At 29.5% G+C, this 24,601-nt stretch overlaps 6 protein-coding genes across 9 annotated transcripts; 5 read left to right on the plus strand and 1 right to left on the minus strand.

Annotated features, from left to right (window-relative positions):
- Nucleotides 1–16: 16 nt before the first annotated feature.
- LOC111687271 (zinc finger protein 2 homolog) lies at nt 17–5,210 on the plus strand. Of its 2 annotated transcripts, XM_046945744.1 has the most exons (6): nt 17–703; nt 2,305–2,355; nt 2,433–2,486; nt 2,550–2,588; nt 3,298–3,327; nt 3,905–5,210. In XM_046945744.1, exons 1-6 carry the CDS (start codon nt 110–112, stop codon nt 4,658–4,660), a joined length of 1,524 nt encoding a protein of 507 aa, XP_046801700.1. In that variant the 5' UTR covers nt 17–109; the 3' UTR covers nt 4,661–5,210. The 2 variants fall into 2 exon arrangements, with proteins under 2 accessions (XP_046801700.1, XP_046801701.1); XM_046945745.1 differs by lacking the exon at nt 2,305–2,355.
- On the minus strand, nt 3,916–6,472 carry LOC111687264. Of its 2 annotated transcripts, XM_046945747.1 has the most exons (3): nt 5,230–6,472; nt 5,137–5,172; nt 3,916–4,048 (listed from the first exon to the last, which is right to left on the minus strand). In XM_046945747.1, exon 1 carries the CDS (start codon nt 6,350–6,352, stop codon nt 5,306–5,308), a length of 1,047 nt encoding a protein of 348 aa, XP_046801703.1. In that variant the 5' UTR covers nt 6,353–6,472; the 3' UTR covers nt 3,916–4,048; nt 5,137–5,172; nt 5,230–5,305. The 2 variants fall into 2 exon arrangements, with proteins under 2 accessions (XP_046801703.1, XP_046801702.1); XM_046945746.1 differs by lacking the exon at nt 3,916–4,048 and having other exon boundaries at nt 5,042–5,172.
- Nucleotides 6,473–7,737: 1,265 nt separating this feature from the next.
- On the plus strand, nt 7,738–10,901 carry LOC124418833. Of its 2 annotated transcripts, XM_046946465.1 has the most exons (4): nt 7,738–8,241; nt 9,822–9,872; nt 10,047–10,184; nt 10,261–10,901. In XM_046946465.1, the coding sequence occupies exons 1-4, from the start codon at nt 7,843–7,845 to the stop codon at nt 10,276–10,278; spliced, it is 606 nt and encodes a 201-aa protein (XP_046802421.1). In that variant the 5' UTR covers nt 7,738–7,842; the 3' UTR covers nt 10,279–10,901. The 2 variants fall into 2 exon arrangements, with proteins under 2 accessions (XP_046802421.1, XP_046802420.1); XM_046946464.1 differs by having other exon boundaries at nt 10,047–10,901.
- A 2,096-nt stretch (nt 10,902–12,997) lies between these two features.
- Nucleotides 12,998–15,233, plus strand: LOC124419044 (zinc finger protein 112-like). Its single transcript, XM_046947225.1, has 3 exons — nt 12,998–13,912; nt 14,002–14,052; nt 14,138–15,233. Exons 1-3 carry the CDS (start codon nt 13,034–13,036, stop codon nt 15,032–15,034), a joined length of 1,827 nt encoding a protein of 608 aa, XP_046803181.1. The 5' UTR covers nt 12,998–13,033; the 3' UTR covers nt 15,035–15,233.
- Nucleotides 15,234–16,049: 816 nt separating this feature from the next.
- Nucleotides 16,050–18,291, plus strand: LOC111687273 (zinc finger protein 625-like). The gene is made up of 4 exons (XM_023449704.2): nt 16,050–16,646; nt 16,984–17,034; nt 17,108–17,143; nt 17,211–18,291. Exons 1-4 carry the CDS (start codon nt 16,074–16,076, stop codon nt 18,105–18,107), a joined length of 1,557 nt encoding a protein of 518 aa, XP_023305472.2. The 5' UTR covers nt 16,050–16,073; the 3' UTR covers nt 18,108–18,291.
- Nucleotides 18,292–19,770: 1,479 nt separating this feature from the next.
- On the plus strand, nt 19,771–23,222 carry LOC111687266 (dnaJ homolog subfamily C member 16). The gene has a single exon (XM_023449696.2). It carries the CDS (start codon nt 19,856–19,858, stop codon nt 22,205–22,207), a length of 2,352 nt encoding a protein of 783 aa, XP_023305464.2. The 5' UTR covers nt 19,771–19,855; the 3' UTR covers nt 22,208–23,222.
- The last annotated feature ends 1,379 nt before the right edge of the window (nt 23,223–24,601 follow it).

A 24,601-nucleotide genomic window follows, 5' to 3' on the forward strand; every position in this document is an offset into this window, starting at 1 on the left:
GTTTTGTTTTGTTTATTTATGTTATTTTGTATTGTTATTTGTAGCCATAATAAAACAATAATAATTCTATGGTTGGTTGTATCATGATTTGTAGCTAAATATTACTAAAATGGGTGCAAACAAAAATTCAGATCTTCAAAAATGTGGAGAACTTTTAATTGATATTGAAAAAATTAAGTATAAAACTAAATCATACACATATCGTTGTGCTTTTTGTAATATTGATTGTGAACAATTAAAAAAATTTACAAAACACCTAGAAGATGAACATTTTCTAAATTTTGACGATTTATTAAAAAATGACCCAGTAAAAATTGAATCTGAAAGTTCTAATCTTTCATCAGATCCTGAGGATTTAAAAGTGGATCAGCAAATGTACATTGTTAACACAGATAGTAACGCTGTTACTACAAAAAATCCCATTGATATTAATGTACATTGTGATCCTTTAAGTATGATGAAAACAGAAACCAATGATGATTTAGTTGATAATGATACAAAAAAAGATGTGCGGAAAATTGAAAAGATAGATAATGTGATGCCTGACTTAGAAACAAACGAGAATGCATCCTTTGATGAACAGGATAGTGAAGATTGTTATGTTATGGGCTTTGATGATTGCAACAGACAAACAGATGGCAATAATACTTCAAATTGCAAATTTAAAAGAAATTACAAAAAGACGAAAATAAAACAAAGAAATGTAAGTTATAAATAAGTTTTTAATTATGCATAAAGTGCATAAAACTTATTCTTTTTATACCCTTCACCTTCGTGAGAAGGGTATATATAAGTTTGTCATTCCGTTTGTAATTTCTATAATATAATTTTCCGACCCCATATAGGTAGCGGAGTTGATTAAACTATGTCCGTCTGTCTGTCTGTGTGTTTGTTGAAATCAGTTTTTAGAGGACCCCAGACATAGGCGTGATCCGAATCTTCAATAATTCTGTTAGACTTGCTTTCGAGATGATCGCTATCAGCAAAATCGGTCCATAAATACCGGAGATATGAGCAAAAATCTGAGACAAACTCTGAAAATTTCATAAAAAATTTAGATTTTTTATTCATGCTCAGACAAAAACTGTAAATTACAACAACAAAACACATAATCGTACGGTAAATTTTTTATTGCACTTGTTTATAAAAACTATGCTGAGCATGACGTCACGATACAAACAAGGAATATGTTGTTATCGGTTAGAAACATGATATTTAGTATGTAGAACCGGATTAGGTTCGAAAACTTAAAAGGGGATTTTTTTGTTACTTTTTCGTTCTACAAAAGGTACTTTTTGTATTTTCTATAATAATGAACCTAGAATCATGAAATTTAAAATGTAGGACCTTGACTAGGTAAGAACCTATAAAAAGGAACTTTTTGGTACTTTTTCGGTCTACAAAAGGTACTTTTTTGAAATTTCTATAATATTGAACCTAGAAACATAAAATTTAGAATTTAGGACCTTGACTAGATAAGAACCTATAAAAGGGACTTTTTGTTACTTTTTCGTTCTACAAAAGGTACTTTTTGTATTTTCTATAATAATGAACCAAGAAACATAAAATTTAGAATGAAGGACCTTGACTAGGTAAGAACCTATAAATAGTGACTTTTTGGTACTTTTTCGTTCTAAAAAAGGTACTTTTTGAATTTTCTATAATATTGAACCTAGAAACATGAAACTTAGAATGAAGGACCTTGACTAGGTAAGAACCTATAAAAAGGGACTTTTTGGTACTTTTTCGTTCTACAAAAGTACTGTTTTGAATTTTCTAAAATATTGAACCTAGAAACATAAAATTTAGAGTGTAGGACCTTGACTAGGTAAGAACCTATAAAAAGGAACTTTTTGGTACTTTTTCGTTCTACAAAAGGTACTTTTTGAATTTTCTACGATACTGAACCTAGAAACATGATATTAAGTATGTAGAGCCCGGATTAGTCCAGAATGCATAAAAGGGGACTTTTTGATACTTTTTCGTTCTACAAAAGGTACTTTTTGATTTTTCTATAATATTGAACCTAGAAACATTATGTAGAGCCTGGATTTAGTGGGAACCTATAAAAGGGAAGTTTTTGGTACTTTTTCGTTCTTCAAAATGTACTTTTTAAAATTTCTATAATATTGAACCTAGAAATATGAAGTTAAGCATGTAGAGCCCGGAATAATTTAGATCGTATAAAATGGGCTACAATTGGTATTTATTGATATAAATTCGTAATGACTGTTTTTTAACGCATCATGGCATATATAAGATTCGGCACGGCCGAATATAGAACTCTTACTTGTTTGTTTTCAGTCTGACGTTTCCGATCAGACTACATCCGTTTCAGATGATGTTGATTTCTATGTAAGTACTGAAAATTTTATTTGTGTATTAGTATTTTTTAACAAATTAATCTTTACTACTTATTTATTCTTTTTTAGATTGAAAAAGAAACAATTACCAAGAAAAAATCTATGAACTTCAACAAGGAAATTGTATGTACTATAAATTTTATATTGTATATAAACATAATCTGAAATAGTATTATTTTATATTAGAAAAAACCAAAACCCAGAAAAGAGCCGAAAAAGGAATTAGTAAGTATAACAATATAAATAATTTATTTAAATTATGTATACATCTTCATAAATTTGTGCAAGCAAAAATTAATAGATAATATCGAAGGACGATATTCTGTCCGTCTGTCTGTTGAAATCAATTTTCTGAAGACTCCAGATATCTTCGAGATCCAAATCTTCAATAATTCTGTCAGACATGCTTTCGAGAAGTTTGCTATGGAAAATTAGCAAAATTGGTCCATAAATAACTGAGATATGGGTAAAAATCTAAGACTACCTCTGAAAATTTTCTCAACAAATTATAAATAAAAGCATAAAAACACCAACAAGGAGATAAAGCAGTAATATGTTAGTAATACAGCTCATATTTGTTTGAGGGTGGTAATACAGTTTGACGGTGAAAGTATTGTTTGACTGTTTTTTAAAAACATACTTGGTGAAGGGTAAATAAGATTCGGCACAGCCGAATATAGAAATCTTACTTATTTAATTTAAACTTAAAATAATGTAGAGAAATAAACAAATGTTTTCCACTCCTCAAAATTTTAGATAGAGTAAATTGAATACAGTCCCTTGATATGATGTAAATTTTATATTTCTAATATTACAAAAGTTTCGTGTTGTTCTCAGCTTTATATAATTCTCCCTTAAATAATTTCGACTTTACATTTTTTAAAATATGTTACAAATTTCGTAAGCATTTATGATAAACAATTTTTATTTTTAGGTCGAAGATAATGAAAAACCATCATCATGGGTATGTTTTGGATAATTAATAAATTTATTTAAAAATGTTCTTTTATGTAATTCAAAATAACGTAAATATGTAACTCATAACTCTGAAATTTGGAACATTGGATTTTGCCTTTACATGTGCCAAATTTCAACCGAATCGGAGAAAAAACAAAATATTTAACAAACTAATTGACAAAGTAAAAATTAAAAAAGTGCATTAGACTGAATCTCTGCAGAAGATGTCCTTCTCATGTTCTATTATGATTTTATATAAAATTTATTTTTAAAATTTATAAAAATTTTAGAATTTTTTGTGAATTTTGATATTATGAAAAATTCGAACTTATACATATTTCAATAAAAATAAAACTGTTTGAAAAATCTCCTTATTGGAGAAAATATTTAAATAATTGCTTATTAAACACAATTTAATTTCAAAGTTAATTAAAAAAATTATAAAAAAAAAACCTAAACGTTTGTCATAAAAATAATTCTTTAAAAAAATACATAAATATACATTTTTCTAATTCAAATCTACATGATAAATAAAGTTTAAGTTTATTTTTTTTATTAATAATATTTTTAATTTAATTCTTTAGCGCATTTATAAACAATTTTTACCACTATTTATCGAACAATATAAAAAGTATGAAGAGCTTTGGAAGGTAGATAATATTGCATTTGGAGTTAAACCTGTACGATATGATATACTTGGAAAAATTGCTGAAGAAATAAAGTTAGACCTGAAAAGAAACATAAGTGCTCAAGGAGTACATAAACATATTATGTATTTGAATCGATTATATTCCAAAGATAAAAAACAAGAATTAATATGTAAAATAGAAAATAAGAAATTTACCGCTGAATCGGATTTGTATACTGAACTGTCATCGTTTCTTAAAGAATGTCAAGGACCTTTTATTTGTTCGATTTGTAATGAAATGATATCGAAATATGACCCCTATTGTCTTCACTTAGCTGAACATAATGGCACGAAGCCATTTAAGTGTACATCTTGCGGAATGACATTTTCTAAATTGCATAAATACAAAATACATAAAAAACGTCATCTAGGGGTATACAATCATCAATGTAATGTATGCGGCAAAGGCTATCTTTTTCAAGCTGAATTAAACGATCATCTAACTTCGCACACTGGACTTAAGTCATTTCTATGTTCTATATGTGGTGAAAGCTTTAAACGACGTCAATACTATGCTAATCATATGCTGCGTCATGAAAATCGCTTTCGTCACGAATGTTACATTTGTAAAAAGGGATTTCTGTACACACAAGCTCTAAAAGCCCATATAAAAAGTCATCTGAAATTGAATGTGACGAAATGTCTAATCTAGAGGAGATTTAATCTGGTAAAATCATAAGACTTGTTATGTATTAAGTAAAATGTGGTGATTTTAATTTATCGAGTCGTCAACATATTGTTATTGTTCTAAATTAGAAAAATTTTTAAAAAGAGTTCTCTCAAAACTTAAGCAAATATACCCCCTTATTCATAAAGATAAGCGATTATTTATTTTAGGTTTATTACGCACATTTGCCATATAAAATGCATGCAATAAACCATCAATAACTTTATTAAGCTTTTATGAGTATGGGGGATAGTCTTTTTGGTCATGTATATCTTTTGTTTTATTCTCGCTTTTTTCAACATTCAAAATAGCCAAAAAGCATTTAATATCTCTTAAATGATTAAAAATAAAAAACTAATGAAAATACATAATTTACAAATTGATTTGTATTATAAGAAGAGTTGATTGTAAGAATTGATTGTTTTGTCGTCACCTTATTTATACTTGAATTAGTTATTTACCTTTGTTTGAAACAGAAGGCTCGTTCTTTAATTCGCCTTTAATGAAATTTAAAATAAATTTGTTTTTTAATCAATTTATAATAGCATTTATACTTAATATAAATATGTATGTCTAAGCCATCAATATTGCTAATCAATGAGAAATAATGCCAATTCTGACTAAGAAGCTTCATATTGGCGTAGATTTTTCTGCACCACCAGAGGCTTCCTTATTCTTACGTTTCGGAACACGGAATTTGACAGTACCAAGACCGAAATTAGCAACACCAGACACCTCCTCCAAATATTCTAGAGATTTCTGATCCACAGCGAATCTAAAGTCCCTTCCGGAGTTCTCTTTACACGCCAGTGAGGTAACAAACCTCCATTGGTGTGTTAAAAGTTTAGTGTTCTGTTTAGCCAATACATTCAATATAGTCTCCACCGTTAATATGGGTGGTGGAATCCATACCGTTACGATTGATCTAAGTGGTAGTTCTGAGGCGTGTATTACATCCAGATTCAAGTGTGGGTTAAGCTGGTTAAGTTTGTCAATTGTGGTTTTTAAGAAATCTAAGGAATTTTTGTTACCACAATTTACAATTTTAATGCCTTTATACCAGTCTGCGCCGTTGAAGGATACATCCTCCGAGCTACCATTGAAATTGGCGATTTCATCCAGGAGCTTACTCTCAACTATCTGCCATATATCGTTATTAAACTTCCCATTACGGTTATTCCGATTGACGATAGCCGCCTGAAGGTGTTTATCTATGTTCTCGCCTTTTTTTGCCTTCTTTGCTAAATGTTTTTCTGTAACTTTCTCCACCATACGTGTAATTTTAAATTCGTTGGTTTCTTCACTAAGTGTTGGCTCATAACTTCCAGCAGCTCTTTCCGAAGACCTGAGCTCTTCGGCATTAGGAATACCACCATTGCCCATTGAACAATTTGTAGATGAAGTAGCCGACCCTTTACTAATAATAGTATTTGTCAAGCTAACAGCAGTCTCATTCTGTTCACCAAGATAAGACCTTCCTAGAATTAAACAGACAGGGCCGTAAATTCTTTCAAATTTTGAGACGTCCTGTCTGTGCCTTCTGATAAGGTGCTTTTCTTTTGAGGTTAACGACGAAGGATCTTTTTTCGACATCTTAGCCAGAAAGGCTAGAGATTTCTTTATGCCGTTTTTCGCTTTCTCTTCCTTTGTACGACTGATATTATTGTTTCTTGGCATTTTTGGTATACTTATTTATTGTAACTTTTTCTATGAATTGTATTGTTTTTGTGTTGTGTTGTTTATTTCCTTAAGTAATCTTGTTCGTTTGATTGTAGTGTGTATATAATTAAAGTAACTTAAGCACAGGGTATACAGAGACGTCACGAGCAAAAAGCTATTTCCCTCTCTTTCGCACAAAACGAATTCAATGATTTTTTTTAGCTGTATTTTATATACCTCTTCTCACCAAACAATTTCAAAATCAAACAAAAGCTGATTTTAGACTTTTTCAAATGTCAAAAGTGACATCTCTGTATACTTTGTGACTTAAGTTACTTTAATTCTTTACTTTAATTTACAATTGTCGACACATAAAATCGGCGTCTTGCCGCAGCTCAAGGCGAATTCATATAAGGTGGTGTTATTTAACCAGCTGATAATTTTTTTCTTAATTCGCCTGGTTTTCCTAGCTGTCAAAGTTTGTTATTGTTTACATTTTTATATTTAAAAATATCCGTTAAATGGAGAAAAACTTCGTTAATATTTTGAATTATTTATGTAAAAAATCTGAAAATACCAAACATCTTGTAAACAAATATCATTTTCTTTAAATAATGGCATAATTGGTATGTATACAAATATGTTATTTAAAAAAAAATCCATATAAGGTATTTACCCTTCCGGCGGCTGCTACATTACGGCCAAATATGAAATGAAATATTCATTCATTCGTAGTATAATTTTTTCATAAATATGTACTTTTTTATGTTTATTTTTCACAAAAAAATAAGTTAAACTTAAATTTTGCAAATTAAGCTGTCGGGATAGAATTTTTCGCTTGAAACGAACATTATTCAATTCAGAATATATTTTCCTCACAAATTTTAATATCTTTATCTTTATTTTTTAATATAATATAAATATTTTACAACATTTTTTTCATTAAATAAAATCGCCGTACTCAGGGTTTTTGACATCTACGAAAACCAAATGCAAAAAAAAAAATACATGTAAAATATTGTTGTTGTAGAACTGCCACCACCTTATCTAAATTCGGCATGGCCGTAGCTAATCGTATTGTCTAGATTGCGTCGCTGCCGGCTTAATCGTTGCCGCCGTGATTTGAGTTTTATTTTATACATTATCTTATGTATTTATATTTTATACAAAATTATTCACACTCCGCGTACAAAATTTACAGCATTGCAGTTTTCAGTACCAAATTTTATGTTTAGATGTTGACTCTGTAAAATAGATTTTTTCTTTAGAAAATTCAGAAAAGTCGATATATGCGCGCTTGTAAAAATTTACCAGCGGCGGCTAGCCGCCATTTTTAGCCCAGATGTTTTGTAGAAGCAGTATGATCATCTGCTATATTGTTTATTTACATTTTACAAAGAGTATGTTCAATTAAAGAGACCTTTACTAGTTTCTCGATTTTATAGTCAAATGTGTTATTATTTACACAGATTTTTGTTTATTTATTTTGTTTAGAAAATATTTGTAAAATGGGTGCAAACAAAAATTCAAATTTTCAAAAATGTGGTGAAATTTTAATTGATATTAAAAGAATTAAATATAAAACAAAAACGTACACCTATCGTTGTGGTTTTTGTAGTGTCAATTGTGAACAACTTAAGAAGTTTATAAAGCATCTCGAAGATAAACATTTTAAAAATTTAGAGCAAGAATTGAAGGATGTTCTAATACAAATAGAGCCAGAAATTTCAAGACTGACAATTAATAAGAACGAAACATCTCATATAGAAACCACAACCAATGTAGCTTGTGAGGACACTATGAGTTGTAATGATTCCAGTAGTGAAACAGAAGATAACGACACATATTATAGAACTAAGAAAATTAAAGATGAGCAAAATACTAAAAAGTATAATATAACACCTAAGGTAATTATCGGAATATTTGTTCTTCATAGGTGTACCAAAAATATAAAAGAATATGTATAAATACATACATGCAGTGAATCAACTAAGTTTTTTGCCTACCTTTTTTTAAGAGAATTTTGTTTTTTGTTCATAAATAAAATTCTAAAAATCAGGTAAAAAGTAAATATATGTTTTCCAATTAAAAATAGAGATTGTGTAAAATGAGAAATTTTTCATCAGAATTTGCATGTCAATAAAGTATTTTGCATATTGAGAATTCCGGTTAATTTCATTGGGTTTTTCAAATTATTTTCAATTGCAATTTGCAAAAATCATATCCTCATTGGCTGAAAATGAGATATTATTTGCCTTAAAATGTTTAAAGGATAATAATGAGGCAATTTCGAAATAAAAAATTAGTTTAAATTTCTAGAACAAGTGTAGATCAATAAAATATAATTATGAAATGTTTAATCAATAACATTAAAAAATATAAAAAAGAGTAATAGATGAAATGTTCCAAACAATTATTACAAAAAACGGACTAAGTGCTCTTTCAAAATCTTTAACTGCCAAAGGGAGGCGACTTGTATCCAAGGAAAACTATCGGACTCCAGATTTATCTTTTTCAAAATCTATATACGAACTAGGAGGAATACTATGTTTAAATTTAGACCTCTAAACAGACCTTAGATTGCTTGGAACCAATGTAAAGTGAACTGTCGTGTAGTACAGGAAAAATATCTAATTTAGATATTTTAAAATAGAGGTGGTTATCATACCGTAACGTCAACATAAGTAATATTTTTCAGCTAATACATACACTTATAAATATTTAGAACCCAAATCAAGAATAACTATCCAGATCCTAATATGCCTACTATATCTTATTCATAAAATAAAGGATTTAAAATATGAGGTTGAAAATCAAGATTTTAGCTTTTAATAGTTCTATAGTGGTATATGGTGATGTCCCCATACATAGAGTGGCTAGGATGGTACTTAGTGTTAGATTTATTGAATAAGAATCAATATTATAAAATTCTAAATAAAATTTACACAATACTCCCCAGTATAATGGGGTTTTCGTAATGTAGTTTTTGTTTATCAATACAAAATGAACAAAAACCCGGATTATTTTTGTTATAATATATAGATTTATACCTCACAAAACATTTGTTCTAGTTCCAAATCTATTGATTATCTAATATATCATGTATCCAATTCAAGATAAATTATTGTTTTCGAAATTTAATCAAAGAAACGATAGATTTCATATTAAGTCAAATATTGATAAATTCTTATAGGTATATAGGATAATAAATTTCCAAATTTAGTCCTTCCACTACTAAAATATCTAAAAAAATGTTATTCTAATATATAGGAGTAATTTTATAAAATAATGCAGCAATATTAAAAAATGACCAAAAACCTAAAAAAGCAAAATACTTTATTGACCCAAAAAATTAACAATACGTTCACATTTTATCAAAAATCTCGTTAATTAATATAACAATTTTACTTTTTATAGTAGAAAATTAAAATATAAGATATTCTTTAAAAAAAACTTCATTGATTCACTGTATGTATATTTATTTTAGCACTATACTTCTGATGTTGACAATGATGATTCAAAGGATTCCGATTTCAATGTAAGTATTTAAAGTTATTAAACTATATTAAGAAAAAATGTTAATTACATAATTTTAATTGATAAAATTAACACAAATGGACATTTTAATGATAATATGTCATTTATCTGATCAGTCTTTGAACCTTATAAAAAATATATTTTTATATTTTGCAATTTTAACTTTATTATTTAGCGCATCTATAAGAAAAATTTGCCACTTTTTATTGAACAATACAAAAAGCATGAAATACTTTGGGACGTAAATAATATTGCATTTGGTGTTACACCTAAGAGATTAGAAATACTTGGTAAAATAGCAGATGAAGTAAAGGTACACCTTAAAAGAAACATAAATGTTCATGGAATACATACAAACCTTAAGTTTTTAAATCGATTATTTTCCAAAGATAAAAAACAGGAATTAATATGTAAATTGGAAAATAAAGAATTCATACCTGAATCTGATTTATATACGAAACTGTAATTTGTCAGCGAAAGTCAAGGACCATTTTTATGTTCGATCTGTAATAAAATTATAACAAAATATGATTCCTACTATCAACATTTGGCTGAACATAAGGGGACTCCGGCCTTTAAGTGCACATCTTGTGAAATGACATTTGCTAAATTTGATAAATATAGAATTCATAAAAAACGTCACTTAAAAGTTTACAACTGTTACTGTAATGTATGCGGCAAAGGATATCTTTATCAAGCAGAATTGGATTATCATTTAACTTCTCACACTGGTGTAAAGCCATTCCTATGTTCTGTATGTGGTGAAGGATTTAGAAGTCGTAACCATCATGCTGTTCATGTGTTACGTCATGAAAATCGCTTTCGTTACGAATGTCACATATGTAAAAAAGGATTCATGTACTTGCATGCTCTTAACTCTCATGTAAAATGTCATCTTAATATTCGTGATATCATATGTAAAATTTGTAATATGGGTTTTACAGGTAATAAATATTTAAAACGACATGAAAAAAAGTGTCACTCAATTAAGTAAAATTTTGGTATAATGTTAAAGTAAATTTTATGAAATATAAATGAATGAATAATAAGTGCGCCAATTTATTTGAAATATTTTACAATTTAAAAAGATCAAGTATTTATAAGAAATAGGGTTCTATAGTTGAAACGAAAAGTCGACTTTTTGCATTTTATGAAAAGTCGACATTCGACTTTTTGCATTTAGTTAAAAGTCGATTTTTCGAATTTTAATATTATATAAATGACTTTTCGACTATAAACTTTATAGTCAGAAGCGTAAGTTTATAATGTTGCCATATAACATTATATTATTATTATTATTATTATTATTATTATTATTATTATTATTATTATCATTATTATTATTATTATTATTTATTATTAATAAAAAAATTAATTTATATTTTTTTTATTTATTGCAATTTTTTTAGTTTTTTTTTTTACTTTTTCCGATTTTTTGTCGACTTTTTTCGACTTCCGACTTTTTTCAACTTTTCGACTTTTTTAGACTTTTCGACTTTTATTTACAAAGTCGACATTTCGACTTTTTTCATAGACGATAGCTAAAATTAATTTTCACAATGTCGATTTTTCAATTTCAGAAATTTTAACATTGTTTAGGGCAAACAATACTAAATAGGTCAACTAATCAAGACTATTATAAAAATTATACACTAATAATGAAAAATCGGTTTTTTATTGTATTAAATTGTTTGCAATAGAAACAATAATGAATTGTTTTTTTTTTCAAATTTAGACCTTTTCCTACTCTTTTAACAGACTTTAAGACAAATTTATTGTTTTCTAATCTTTTAACAAACTTTAAGAACTGTTTCAGACTATGGCTTTTGAGTCAGGGACACCAGTCATGCCTTACGAGCTTGTTGACAACGGGGGAAAGAAGAAAAGAGTGTTGCAAAGCAGGCACGAAACGTAATTTCGTAATTTTGGTTATTTTGGTAGTTAGACCTGGTTCACACTAGGAAATTTTTTTGGGAAACTTTTGAAATTTGTGTGTGAGAGAAAGAGAAAGAAATATGAACCATCTCTTTCTCTCAAACATAAAATCTAAAGTTTCTCAACAAAAGTTTCCTAGTGTGAACCAGGACTTATTTAATTTCTATTCTGCTTTCACAGCATAAAGGTCGTGAACATTAGACCTGGTTCACACTACGAAACTTTTTTTGGGAAACTTGTGTGAAAGAAAGAGAAAGAAATATCAACCATCTCTTTCTCTCACGCACAGAATCAAAAGTTTCTCAGTGTGAACCTAGTCCTGGTGTGAACCAGGTTTAATGTGTAAAACCAGTGTACACTAAACAGGTATATGCAATCGAACAGCTGATAATTTTTTTGTTTTCTTATTTGCATACCTTCTCTGTCAAAATATGTTTTTGTTTATTTGAAACAAAATAAAATTTTAATAATAAAAAAAATTTTAATGTTTAGTTTGTAAAAAAATAATATTGTTTGCACAAAAAATACATTTCAACCATCTTCCGCATTGCGCCCTTTCTGAGGTCCGCTGTCTTTAGCCAAACTTCATCCGTTTAGAATAGAACTTCAATGGCACAAATCAGGTCATTCCAGATATCAACTATCCCCTGTATTGCGCACGTTGAGAAGGCTGTTGTCTTTAGTCACTCTTTGGTAGCCACAACACAACTTTATTGGCACAATTCAGATATCAACAATTTTTAGTATTGCGCCCGTTTTCGCCCACTTTCGTTTGCCAAACTTTTGTAGCTAAAGATACAAATTTCGTGGCACAAATCAGGTTATTCCAAAATCTTGCTTTTGTCAGGACCTCTGGTCTAATATAAGTATATAAACATGCATATCCCTTAAAATTCCATTTAAAATCACTGCATATTTTTTGAAATAAAATTAAGAATTTTTTTAAAAAACAAACATCAAAAAATATTTTAATTTATTTTGACATTGAGCTCATACAATTACAAAAACAAAATACATGTTGTTTTTGTATTGTTGTAGTGATGCATATACCTGTTTAGTGTACCCTGTGTAAAACCACCCTTAGGAAAATCATGTAGTAAATGTGCAATATGTTCAATCGAAATCAATTTTTTCTTCGTCTGAACATACTGTAACTCTTTGGTTCATCACTTAACGTACAACCTTTGAATGTAAACAAATTTTCTTATACATATTAATAACAACAGAATGAAAATGGAAGCCAGCTGTAATAACAATCGTCAAATCTGTGGAAATATATTTATAAATATAAAAACAATTAAAAATGATAATAAAGATTTTACATTTCATTGCGCTTTTTGCAATGCGGACTGCGACCAATTACAACATTTTTCTGAACACCTTGAAGAACATTTGCATTATTTTGAAGAACATGAGAAGAGTCCAAATTTTCAATTTGAACCAGAAGAAATTAAACAACGAATTACTATGCAAGTATTTGATGATGCCTATAATAAAAATATAAATACTGCCACAAGCTCGGAGGTTTATGAAGATCCTTTAGAGACAGGAAAAACAGAAAACATGTGTGGTATAGAGGAATTTGTTCCAGTAAAAGTTAAAAATGAATGTGAAGATAGTGACAATGAAGAAGAGGAGGAAGAAGATGAAGAAGATTGTGATAATATCAGTAATATCGTGTCACAGGATAATGAAACAAATTATATTCATGAAGCAGATGTGATTATTGATGAGTCTCCTGAATATTCTAACAAACTATATTCTTACATATTTAAGGACCTTAGTTCCGATGAATTATCTGTAGATTCAAATGATGAAGCCTATAATAATAGTATTAATACTGATCAATTGAAGGCGGAAGAAGATATGTGTGCTAAAGAGGAATTTGTTCCAATAGCTATTAAAAATGAAAGTGAAGTAAGTGCCTATGAAGAAGAAAGTTATGATGATAATAAAATGGCACAGGAAAACGGTTCAAATTATTTGCAAGGGGAAGACATAATTATTGAGGAATCCGTTGAAAATTCAGACAAACTATATGCTTACATATTTAAGGACCTTAGTTGCGATGAACATTCTGATGATTCAAACCATGGATATTTCAATGTAAGTAACATGAAACAATTCTCTTTTGCATGAAAATTTAAAAATTTGTTAAACTTTATGTTAATATATTTCCTCTCTTTTAATTTTAGTCAAAACATGATGTAAACACATCCTCTAACAATTTAAAGAGACGTGGAAGGGTAAGTGAACATAATAACATTGATATGTAAACAAAAATTAAGTTTTTATCTAATAAATTTATTTATTTTTTTTTTTTGTTTTTAGACGATTTTTATAAGAATTTTGCCAAGTTTAATACAGTTATATAAAAAGTATGAACTTCTATGGCAAGTAGATAATATCGCATTCGGTATAAAAGAAAAAATAAATGATGTTTATGTCCAAATATTTGAAGAGTTAAAATTAATGCACGATGTAAATATCACATTAGAAGATATAAGCTATCATATAAACTATATAAACGATTTATACTCTAAAGATAAAAATAATGAATTAACGTGCAAAATGGAAGAAAAGCTATTTGTACCAGAATATGAGTACTATGCAGAATTGTCATTTCTCAATAATAGTCAAGGTCCATTTTTATGTATGATTTGCAATAAAACACTGTTAAAATATGATTCCTATTGTCAACATATGGCACAACACAGTGGAACACAGCCATTTAGATGTCCATCTTGTGAAGTGACATTTAAATGTTATCATACATTCCTTACACACAAGAAACGTCATTTGGGTATATATAATTTTCACTGTGATGTATGCGGAAAGGGCTATTCGTTAAAAACTGACTTAGAATGGCATAAAACTTCACATACCGGTGATAAACCTTATTTATGTCAAATATGTGGTAGAGGATTTAGGGCACGTCATGGCTATGTAAATCATATAAGGCGTCATGAGCAACGCTTTAGGTACGAGTGTCACATATGTAAAAGAGGATTCAATCTATTACATGCTCTTAACAGTCATGTCAAATCTCATCTCAATATACGTGACATAATATGCGAAATTTGTGGCAAAGGTTTTGTACATAAACAATCTTTACGGAAACACGAACTTATACATGGCGATGTGAAAAAATATAAGTGCAATGAATGTGGAAAAGCATTTTTCCAGGCGTGTGGCTTACGATCCCATAGAAAAAAACATCATTCTTAAATTATGTGTAAATAATTTTTATGCAAAAAAGTTTGAAAATAAAACTTTTAACCTATTTATTAAAATATCATAAAAACATAAACTTCCTTATTAAATTTGTTCTTTTTTTAGTTTTTAAGTTTTATTTATAAATTATTGATGTCACATACAGCATATATTAATGATTGCAATAAAAAGGTTAATTAAAAATTTTCAGCAAGCTTTTAAGTTTTCAATGAACACGAAATGTAATATTTTTTATATATACATAATTTAAAATTTAACGAATTCTTCAAACTTTTGTTGAGAATGACTGCCGGTCCACACTAGGAAACTTTTGATTTTGCGTGAGAGAGAAAGAATATCATTCATCTCTCTCGCGGTACGGAGTTTCTCGTACTCGGAAACATGTTTTGTTTTGTTATTCTTCTCATTCGTACAACAACAAATCAATGCAGTTAATACGTAGTTTCTGAAACAAAAGTTTCTATGTGTGGACATTAAGACCTGGTTCACACTAGGAAACTTTTGTTGAAAAACTTTTGATTTTGTGTGTGAGAGAAAGAAATGGTTGATATTTCTTTCTCTCATACACAAAAATCAAAAGTTTCCCAAAAAAGTTTCCTAGTGTGAACCAGGTCTAAGGAAACTTCAAAAAAGAATTAAGAAAAAGTTTCTCAACAAAAGTTTCCTAGTGTGGACCAGATCTAAGAAATTCCATACCGCGAGAGAAATGAATGATATTCGTTCTCTTCCACTCTCAAGCAAAATCGAAATGTTCCCAGTGTGGACCGACATTTAAAGGAGTGAAACTTTTTTGGGAAACTTTTGATATTTGTGTGTGAGAGAAAAGGAAAGAAATGTCAACTATCTCTTTCTCTCACACACAAAATCAAAAGTTACTCAACAAAAGTTTTCCAGTGTGAACCAGGTCCAGATAACCCTAGTGAAATATTCAGTCAACTAAAATTTTTTCTCTGACTGAACATACATTTCTTTCATTATTGAACGTACTTCTTTCAAATGTAAACAAAGTTATTATTTATTTATTTTAACAACAATGGGGGCTAACAAGAATTCAGATCGCCAAAATTGTGGAAATATATTTATAAATATAAAAACTTTAAAAAATAAAAATAAAGTTTTTACATTTCATTGTGCTTTTTGTAGCACTGACTGTGATCAATTAAAAAAGTTTTCTAAACACCTTGAAGAACATTGGAATCATTTTGAAGATGGATTAGAACATAATAAGTGTCCAAATATTCTGTTTGAATCAGAAGAAATAAAAGTTGAAGAACGATTAGATATGGAAGTATTTGATGAAAAATATAATAAAAGTATAGATACTGCTACAAGCTCTGCAGTTTATGAAGATCCTTTGGAGACAGGAAAGTTAGAGAAAAGCCTTACAAAAAGCATGAGTGACACAGAGGAATCTTTAACAAGAAATGTTAAAAACGAAAAGGAAGAATGCGCCAACACAGAAGTAGAAATTTGTGATGGTAGTAAAGCGGCAAGTTATATTCAAGAAAGTGACACAATTATTGAAGAGTCGACCGAAAATTCTTACATGTTTAAGGACCTTAGTTCCGATGAATTATCTGATGATTCAAATGATGCAGATTTTGACGTAAGTCTAAAAATTATCAAGTAATGGTGGCATATTCGTCTATTTCAAATTTATATACTCTTCACCATAGAATTTAATTTAATTAAAAGGTTTCAGGAAAACTTAAAATGTGGATTCTTTTTATAATTCAGTGAGAATTAAAAGAATTTACTATAAAATCATTAATGTTTAAACAAATTAACGAAATAAAATAAGATTTTTTCCCAATACGTCAAATTTGTTTAACAAATATTTTAAAACTCACTATGGTCAAGTGTATATAATATCCGATACAGCAGAATATGAAAAACATTTATTATTCCAAAATTTATATTAAAAAATCATAATAATTTTAAAGCAAACAAAGACGTTGGATGATTCTCTAAATAAAAAGAAAGTAACAAAAAAAGTAAGTTAAATTTATTTTAAATAAGTTTTTTTATATTTTGATAGTTTTTATCTATTTTTCTCTTTTTTCTCAGTCCTCTGAAACTAACAAATCAAAGAAACGTCGACGGGTAAGTAATCCTACAAATACTATCCATCATTTCAAATTAAATGATTACTTTCCTTTTTTATTTTTAGACGATTTATGTAAAAATTTTGCCAAGTTTAATACAGCTATATAAAAAATACGAAATTTTATGGAAAGTTGATAATATTGCATTTGGTATAAAAAATAAGAAAAATGAAGTTTATATGAAAATAGTTGATGATATAAAATCAGAGCATGATATCAATATAAGTTTAGAAGAAATGAACTATCATATAAACTATATAAATGAATTGTATTCCAAAGATAAAGACAAAGAACTAATGTGTAAAATGGAAGAAAAGGAATTTGTACCTGAATATAAACACTATACAGAAATGTCGTTTCTCAGCGATAGTCTGGGTCCGTTTTTATGTACGATTTGTAATGAAAAACTACTAAAATATGATTCCTACTGTCAACATGTAGCACAACACAACGGGACACAGCCATTCAAGTGTCCATCGTGTGATGTGGCATTTAATAATTATCACAAGTATTTAATACATAAAAAACGACATTTGGGCATATATAATTTTCATTGTGATATATGTGGAAAAGGGTATTTGTTTAAAAATGATTTAGAATGGCATGTAACATCTCATACGGGTGATAAACCTTATTTATGTCAAATATGTGGTACCGGCTTTAGGGCACGTCACGGTTATGACAATCATATACGCCGACATGAGGAACGTTTTCGCCACGAATGTCATATATGTAAAAGAGGATTTAATCAGCTGCACGCTCTTAACAACCATGTAAAATCACATCTCAATATACGTGATATAATATGTAAAATTTGTGGCAAAGGTTTTGTCCATAATAAATACCTAAAGAGACACCAACTGATACATGGTGAAGTAAAAAATTATAAGTGTAATGAATGTGGTAAAGCGTTCTTTCAGGCGTGTGGCTTACGAGCTCATCGAAAAAATCATCATTCTTAATATAAAATGTGTTTATGTATACATAATATAATCGATATTAGTATATTTTATATTTTTATATATGTTAATTTATAACGTGTTCTATTATTGTTCATTTGTTTCTAATCTTTCAAAAAACTTCATTGTATATATATTTCTGTACATATATTAATTTAATAAAAATTATATAATTTTAATATTTTTATGTGGATTATGCACGGTTCATATATTTGCATATGGTTTTACATGATTCCAAAATTAAATTTTTAAAGTGCAAAAGTTCTAAAGTATAGATCTTCATTGTGGCCAGTAGTTCCAACATTAAGTTTTATTCGTAAGACCTGGTTCAAACTAGGAAACTTTTTTTGAGAAACTTTTGATTTTTTTTTGTGAGAGAGAAAGAAATATCAACCATCTCTCTCTCACACACAAAATCAAAATTTTCTCAACAAAAGTTTCCTAGTTTGAACCAGGTCTATGTGTGGACATTAAGACCTGGTTCACACTAGAGTCGGTCCACACTAGGAAGAGAGAATGTCATTCATCTCTCTCGCGGTACGGAGTTTCTCGTACTCGGAAACTTGTTTTGTTTTGTTATTCTTCTCATTCGAATAACAACAAATCAATGCAATAAACACGTAGTTTCTGAAACAAAAGTTTCTATGTGTGGACATTAAGGAAACTTCAAAAGAGAATTAAGAAAAAGTTTCTCAACAAAAGTTTCCTAATGTGGACCAGGTCCTAGTAAACTTTTGTTGAGAAACTTTTGAATTTGTGTGTGATAGAAAGAGATGGTTGATATTTCTTTCTCCCACACACAAAAAAAATCAAAAGTTTCCAAAAAAAGTTTCCTTTAAAAGAGAATTAAGGAAAAGTTTCTCGACAAAAGTTTCCTAGTGTGGATCGGTAGTGAGCCACAGCAAAAAATTTCCAATTTCTAATGCAAAAATACATCCCTTGGTTTGTAATATACATGACGACCATGTCATCTATGTTTCATTAAAAAATTTTACGCTTATCAAAGACACTTTTTATTCTTTAATTTTACTCTGCTAGATAACGCAATCAAACATGTTTCTCCCAATTTGGAGAAAACTATGATGACTTAAATTTAAAAATGGGGATTTTTGGAGACTTCCAGGTTTAAATTGGGGACATGAGTCAAAATTTGTTTTTACTTATGTCATATTTCAGTTATAGAGCTTTTAACATGACAATTGGTTGATAATTCAAACCAATAACCTAATTGTATATTGCCATATCGTTTAAATTTGCCTGAAATAAATTGTTCTAGAATGGAAAATAATAAAGCATACTTTTAGAATTGATTAGAATGTTATGCATCTTTTCTTAATAGTTTTACTTTTGCAATTTATTTTAACTTTTCCATTTTTTACTTAGGATGGCATATTTAAATGCTCTATTTGACCCTATTACCATACAAATACCTCTGAACTTTACACATCTTAAAAGTTTTCGGAAATTTATGATCAGGGTGAAAAATTAACTTAATAACTGGAGGTCTATTATATTTTCGATTCTTGAAAATACTGACAGGAGGCACTGGTCATATTATTCATAATTTTTAATACATTTCAAACATTTAAAAATATTTGCACCTGAAAACTATTAGACGTTTGAAGACGCCTTTGAAATTATTAGTGTCAGCCATCGCCGTCGTTAATATTTGTCGGCACAGGTCTCTGTTATTGATTTAATGGCAATTTTTATTTTAGTTTTTTCTTCAATATACTAGTCAAATTTTTACAATGGTTGTCTTGCATCTAAAGAATATTTTCATCATTCTGTTTATCGTAAGCTATGGAGTAAATGCATTCCTGTCTGGATCTGAAGATCCCTATAAAATATTGGGAGTAGACAGACATGCCAATACCCAGCAGATTCGTAAAGCATATAAAGAATTGGCCAAAGAATGGCATCCGGATAAGAATAGCAACCCAGATGCAGAATTAAAGTTTGTAAAAATAAAACAAGCCTACGAACTCTTGAGTGATGCTGACCGTCGTCGTCTTTACGACCAGCATGGAGTGACCAGTGAAGATTCTCATATGTTTAAGCAGAAACATGATTATAGTCAGTATGGTCGTTATGCTCCGGATCCTTTGGAGGAGTTCTTTGGAAAAAAGTTTTACTTTGACCATGACATAAGTGTGTACCACAAGCTGTCCATAACCACCAAGTATTACGAGCAGATTATCTTGCCAAAAAGTCAGACAGTGCCGTACATATTAATGTTTTACAATGACTGGTGTTTCAGATGTACTCATATGGTGGGTGCATTTAAAAAGTTAATTGAAATTCTAGAACCTTTGGGCATACAATTTGCCACCGTTAATGCGGCCCACGAACAACGTCTATTTCGTATGGCTGGTTTGAGTGAGTTGCCCAGTTTAGTGTTGGTATTAAATGGTCACAACTATATATATCGAGAAACAACCTTGACCTCGCAAAAAGTGGTAGATTTTATACGTAAGAAAATGCCTTATCGCATTGGCACTACGGTGGATGATGACAATATCGATGCTTTTCTAAATGGTTGGATGGATAACAAGGTGAGGGCGTTGATATTGGAACCGAGGAATCAGACCAGACTGAGATACTTAATAGCCGCATTTGCTTTTCGCAGCAGAGTGGCTTTTGGTTTTGTGTATTTGGAAAAGCCCAATTGTGAGGAATTAAAGAAACGCTTTCAAATACATCCAAAACTGGACACTTTGTTGTTGTTCAATGAGTACGTAGAACGTCCTGTGGCTAGTGTATCTATGTCTGAGATTCCAGCTCAGACACTTAACAGTATTATATCGTCCAATCAGTATTTAACACTACCGCGCCTTTCCTCGCAGGAGATATTAGAAGGTATATGTCCAGCCGAATGGAATCGTCCACGCAAACGTCTCTGCGTTGTGCTTATAACGGAAAATTCTGATGAGCATAATTTCGCTAGAGGTGCTTTAAGAAATATTGCTTTACAAAGTGGTTATAGTTTGGATAAAGTACGTTTTGCTTACATTTTCAAAGAGAAGCAAATGGAATTTATCAATGCCATATCGAAGGGCTCCAACGATGATAAGCTATTGCGCATTGTGGTTTTATGGCGACGCGATACTTCACATGTCAAATACGAATGGGTCAATGATGCCAATTTGGACTTGCTCAATTCTGGTCATCAATCTTCAGATCATCTTATAAATCACACCAAACAGCGTATAGACCATACCATACAAAAGCTACTGAAAACTTCGGAAGCTTTAAGTTATGAGGCTTTTGTTAAAAACCTGTTGGATGAACATGCTCAAGGCTTTATCCATGAGTGGATATCGAAGGCCTTGTACTTTTATGAATATCTTTTAGATTCTATAGAAGAAGAGCATATACTGGCCACTTTGTCTTTGCTGGGAACAATTGCATTTATGTTTGCCGTTGGCTATGTTATGGTGTACTTTGTGCGGGCCGAGGAAGAAAACTTGAAGGCGAAAGGACAAATTAATTCCAAGTTTGTGGCCAAACAAAATAAACATGTACCCGAATTAAAACTGCATGAACTAAGAGCTGAAAAGTACAATGGCATGGTACGTTTGCTTAAACCGGGCTGTAGAACAATTATATTGATAACAGACTTGCAAACACGCACAAAACTAATACCACCCTTTCATAAATCGGTATGGCCTTATAGGAAAAATAAAACTCTTATCTTTGGCCACATGTTAATCGAAAAAGGTTTGTCCTGGTATTCTGAATTACTAAGATTGTCGCTGTGTGAGACAAAGAACTTGCAAATCAATCCTAGAAATTGTATTGGCACTGTTATTGCCTTAAATGGTCATCGTAAATATTTCTGCATGTATCATGCCAAACATCCAGAAACTACTAGAGGTGTTAAGAGAATGGAAAAGATTACACGACAACTGGTACGAACCGACGATCCTGAGAGTGGCGCCTTTTTTACCGTGGGCAACTCAGACGATTCGGATGATAACGAACCAAAAATTCTTTTGGAAGAAAATCTCTTGGATGGTCTAAGCAATTGGCTAGATCGTTTATTCGAAGGCACTACACACAGATATTATATCAACTATTGGCCCGATTTTCCCACAAAATAAATTCGAAGCGAATAACGAGTATAACGAATATATAACGTAAGGATATTAAATAATAATACATAAGAAATAGCATCAGTATAGCAATTACTAGATGAATGAAAATTTCCTTTTTTTTACCATTTAACGAAGTGAGTGTTGCATTACATTTAACCCAAAAGCCAAAGATCAAAAACTATGTTCTGCTAATTTAAGAGTCAGGATTTAGTTTTAATTACAAAATGAAATATTTCTATAGAAAGTACATACATACATATGTATGAAAAACTGTTAAATTATTCTATTAAGAACTGCACAATAGCTTTTTTTTAAAATTAAGATTTTTTTTCAAATCCTTCATTAAAGCTTAAAGAGATAAAATCTTAAGTTCTGATTGAAATCAGATATAAGAAAACATTTATATACCTTTTAAACATACATACAAATGAAATAAAAATTCAAATTTTGTAATGTTTTACTTTAAAGCAAATAAAATAGTTTCCTTATTTCTTTGTAATAGTTAAATTAATTAAATGAAAAGTATTTCCAAAGCACGCCATTTTCTAGCCATTTTTTCTAAATAAATCTAATTCTATTTTTGAATATATAACAAACTCCCAAAATTCATTTTTAAAATTTGACTTGATAAAATAAAAAACTTTAGTATTAATTACTAATAATAAATTACAAAACTAATGCTAAATTAAGTCACTTAAAGAAAGCTTAAGAGGACATTAAAATAATATCTAGTCTCACTCAAACACTAACAACTTTCAATACCAAAGATCATCCTTTAGCTAATATTAATATAAAGCTTTATTTTAAATATCTTTTATTTATTATTGTTTCTTTTCTATTAAGTTATGTTTTTTCTAAAATTAAGAACATATTTATTAACAAATCAAATAAAATATGAAAATTTGCAAACGTTTTTTAACAGCCTCCAATGTATGAAATCATAAATAATGATTCATTAATTTGTTCATAGTATTAAGTAAATAAAATAATAAAATAAACATTTAAAAAATCATTAAATAATGAGTTACATATTTCTCTTTGTACTTTAAATCTTCTTCGCTTAGAAAAGTATCGGGAAACTCCGATATAAAACTATACAAAAATCTATTAATATAAAATGAATTATAATCAATATCGTTGATTACGAGTGCAGTCAAAAATACACTCTTTTTAGCAGTCACGGGCAGACCTGAAAATTCTACTGCCGCCTAATTTCCGTTTTGAGCGTAAACAGCCATTAAGTCGGATCTTTTTATACCCTGCACCACTATAGTGGGAAGGGTATTATACGTTTGTGTTGATGTTTGTAACACACAAAAATATTGGTCCAATACCCACCTTAAAGTATACCGTCCGTCTGTCCGACTGGCTGTCTGTCCATTTAAACGTTGTGCACAAGGTACAGGCCGCAATTTTCAAGATAATTTGATGAAATTTGGACCAAGCCCCCATACAACCATACGTCCCGATTTTGACTTTTTATGCCATAATTACGACAAATATTCTATTATCTCTAAAAATTGGCAAAAACAAGTTTTATATAAGTATAAATGACACTGCAGATTTTCGTAATGATCGGCCCTTATTTGACCCTAGCCCCCATACAAACCCTCCTTCAAAAATTGTCGAAAACGTCTAAAATTGACTTTTAATCATTTGTATCGCAATGAAACTCAACAAAACTAACTGTTATTTAAAAATATATCATTTTTCCAAATTTACCGAAGATCGGCCCATATTTGACCTATATAAAGCCTCATTTAGAAAATTTGGTTTTTCATCAATAAATTGCTTAAATACTTTGGAATTAAGGTAAAATTCAACATAAAAGTTTCTTTATGAAAAATAAAAATTTTAAAAATATACTCATCGTGTAGGGTATTATATGGTCGGCCATGCCCGACTATACTTTCCTACTTGTTTAAATTCTGTATGTGTATAACAATTTGGCAGAACTTTCGAATGAAAAATTTGTGTTTTGCAATAATGAACCATTAAAAAGTACAAAGTTTTAGTTAGTCGGTTTATGGACCAATTCTATCAAAATTAAGCAATTCGATTAACTACACTTCTCACTATGTAAAATATTAAGATTTTTATATATGAATATCATAAACTAATATCTCAAATTTATATTGAGTCTTTGATTGGTGTTTGGTACTTCCCTATCAAATTCTGTCTTAAATTCATTGCGTTTAATTTCGACACTTTCTTGATGAGCCGTTGAAAATAAAAATAAAAAACAAGTAAGAGTATTATATTCGGCTATGCCGAATCTTATATACCCACCATCAAACTTCGTTTGACTCGAATGAAACTTATGTCGAATTTCGTATTTTAAGGCCAGTTATAAGCGTTAGAGTAATTTTCTGAAAGGAACCTTATATAGGGGGTATTATC

Source organism: Lucilia cuprina, chromosome 3 (assembly GCF_022045245.1).
Source record: "Lucilia cuprina isolate Lc7/37 chromosome 3, ASM2204524v1, whole genome shotgun sequence".
In the NCBI taxonomy this organism is placed as follows: domain Eukaryota; kingdom Metazoa; phylum Arthropoda; class Insecta; order Diptera; family Calliphoridae; genus Lucilia; species Lucilia cuprina.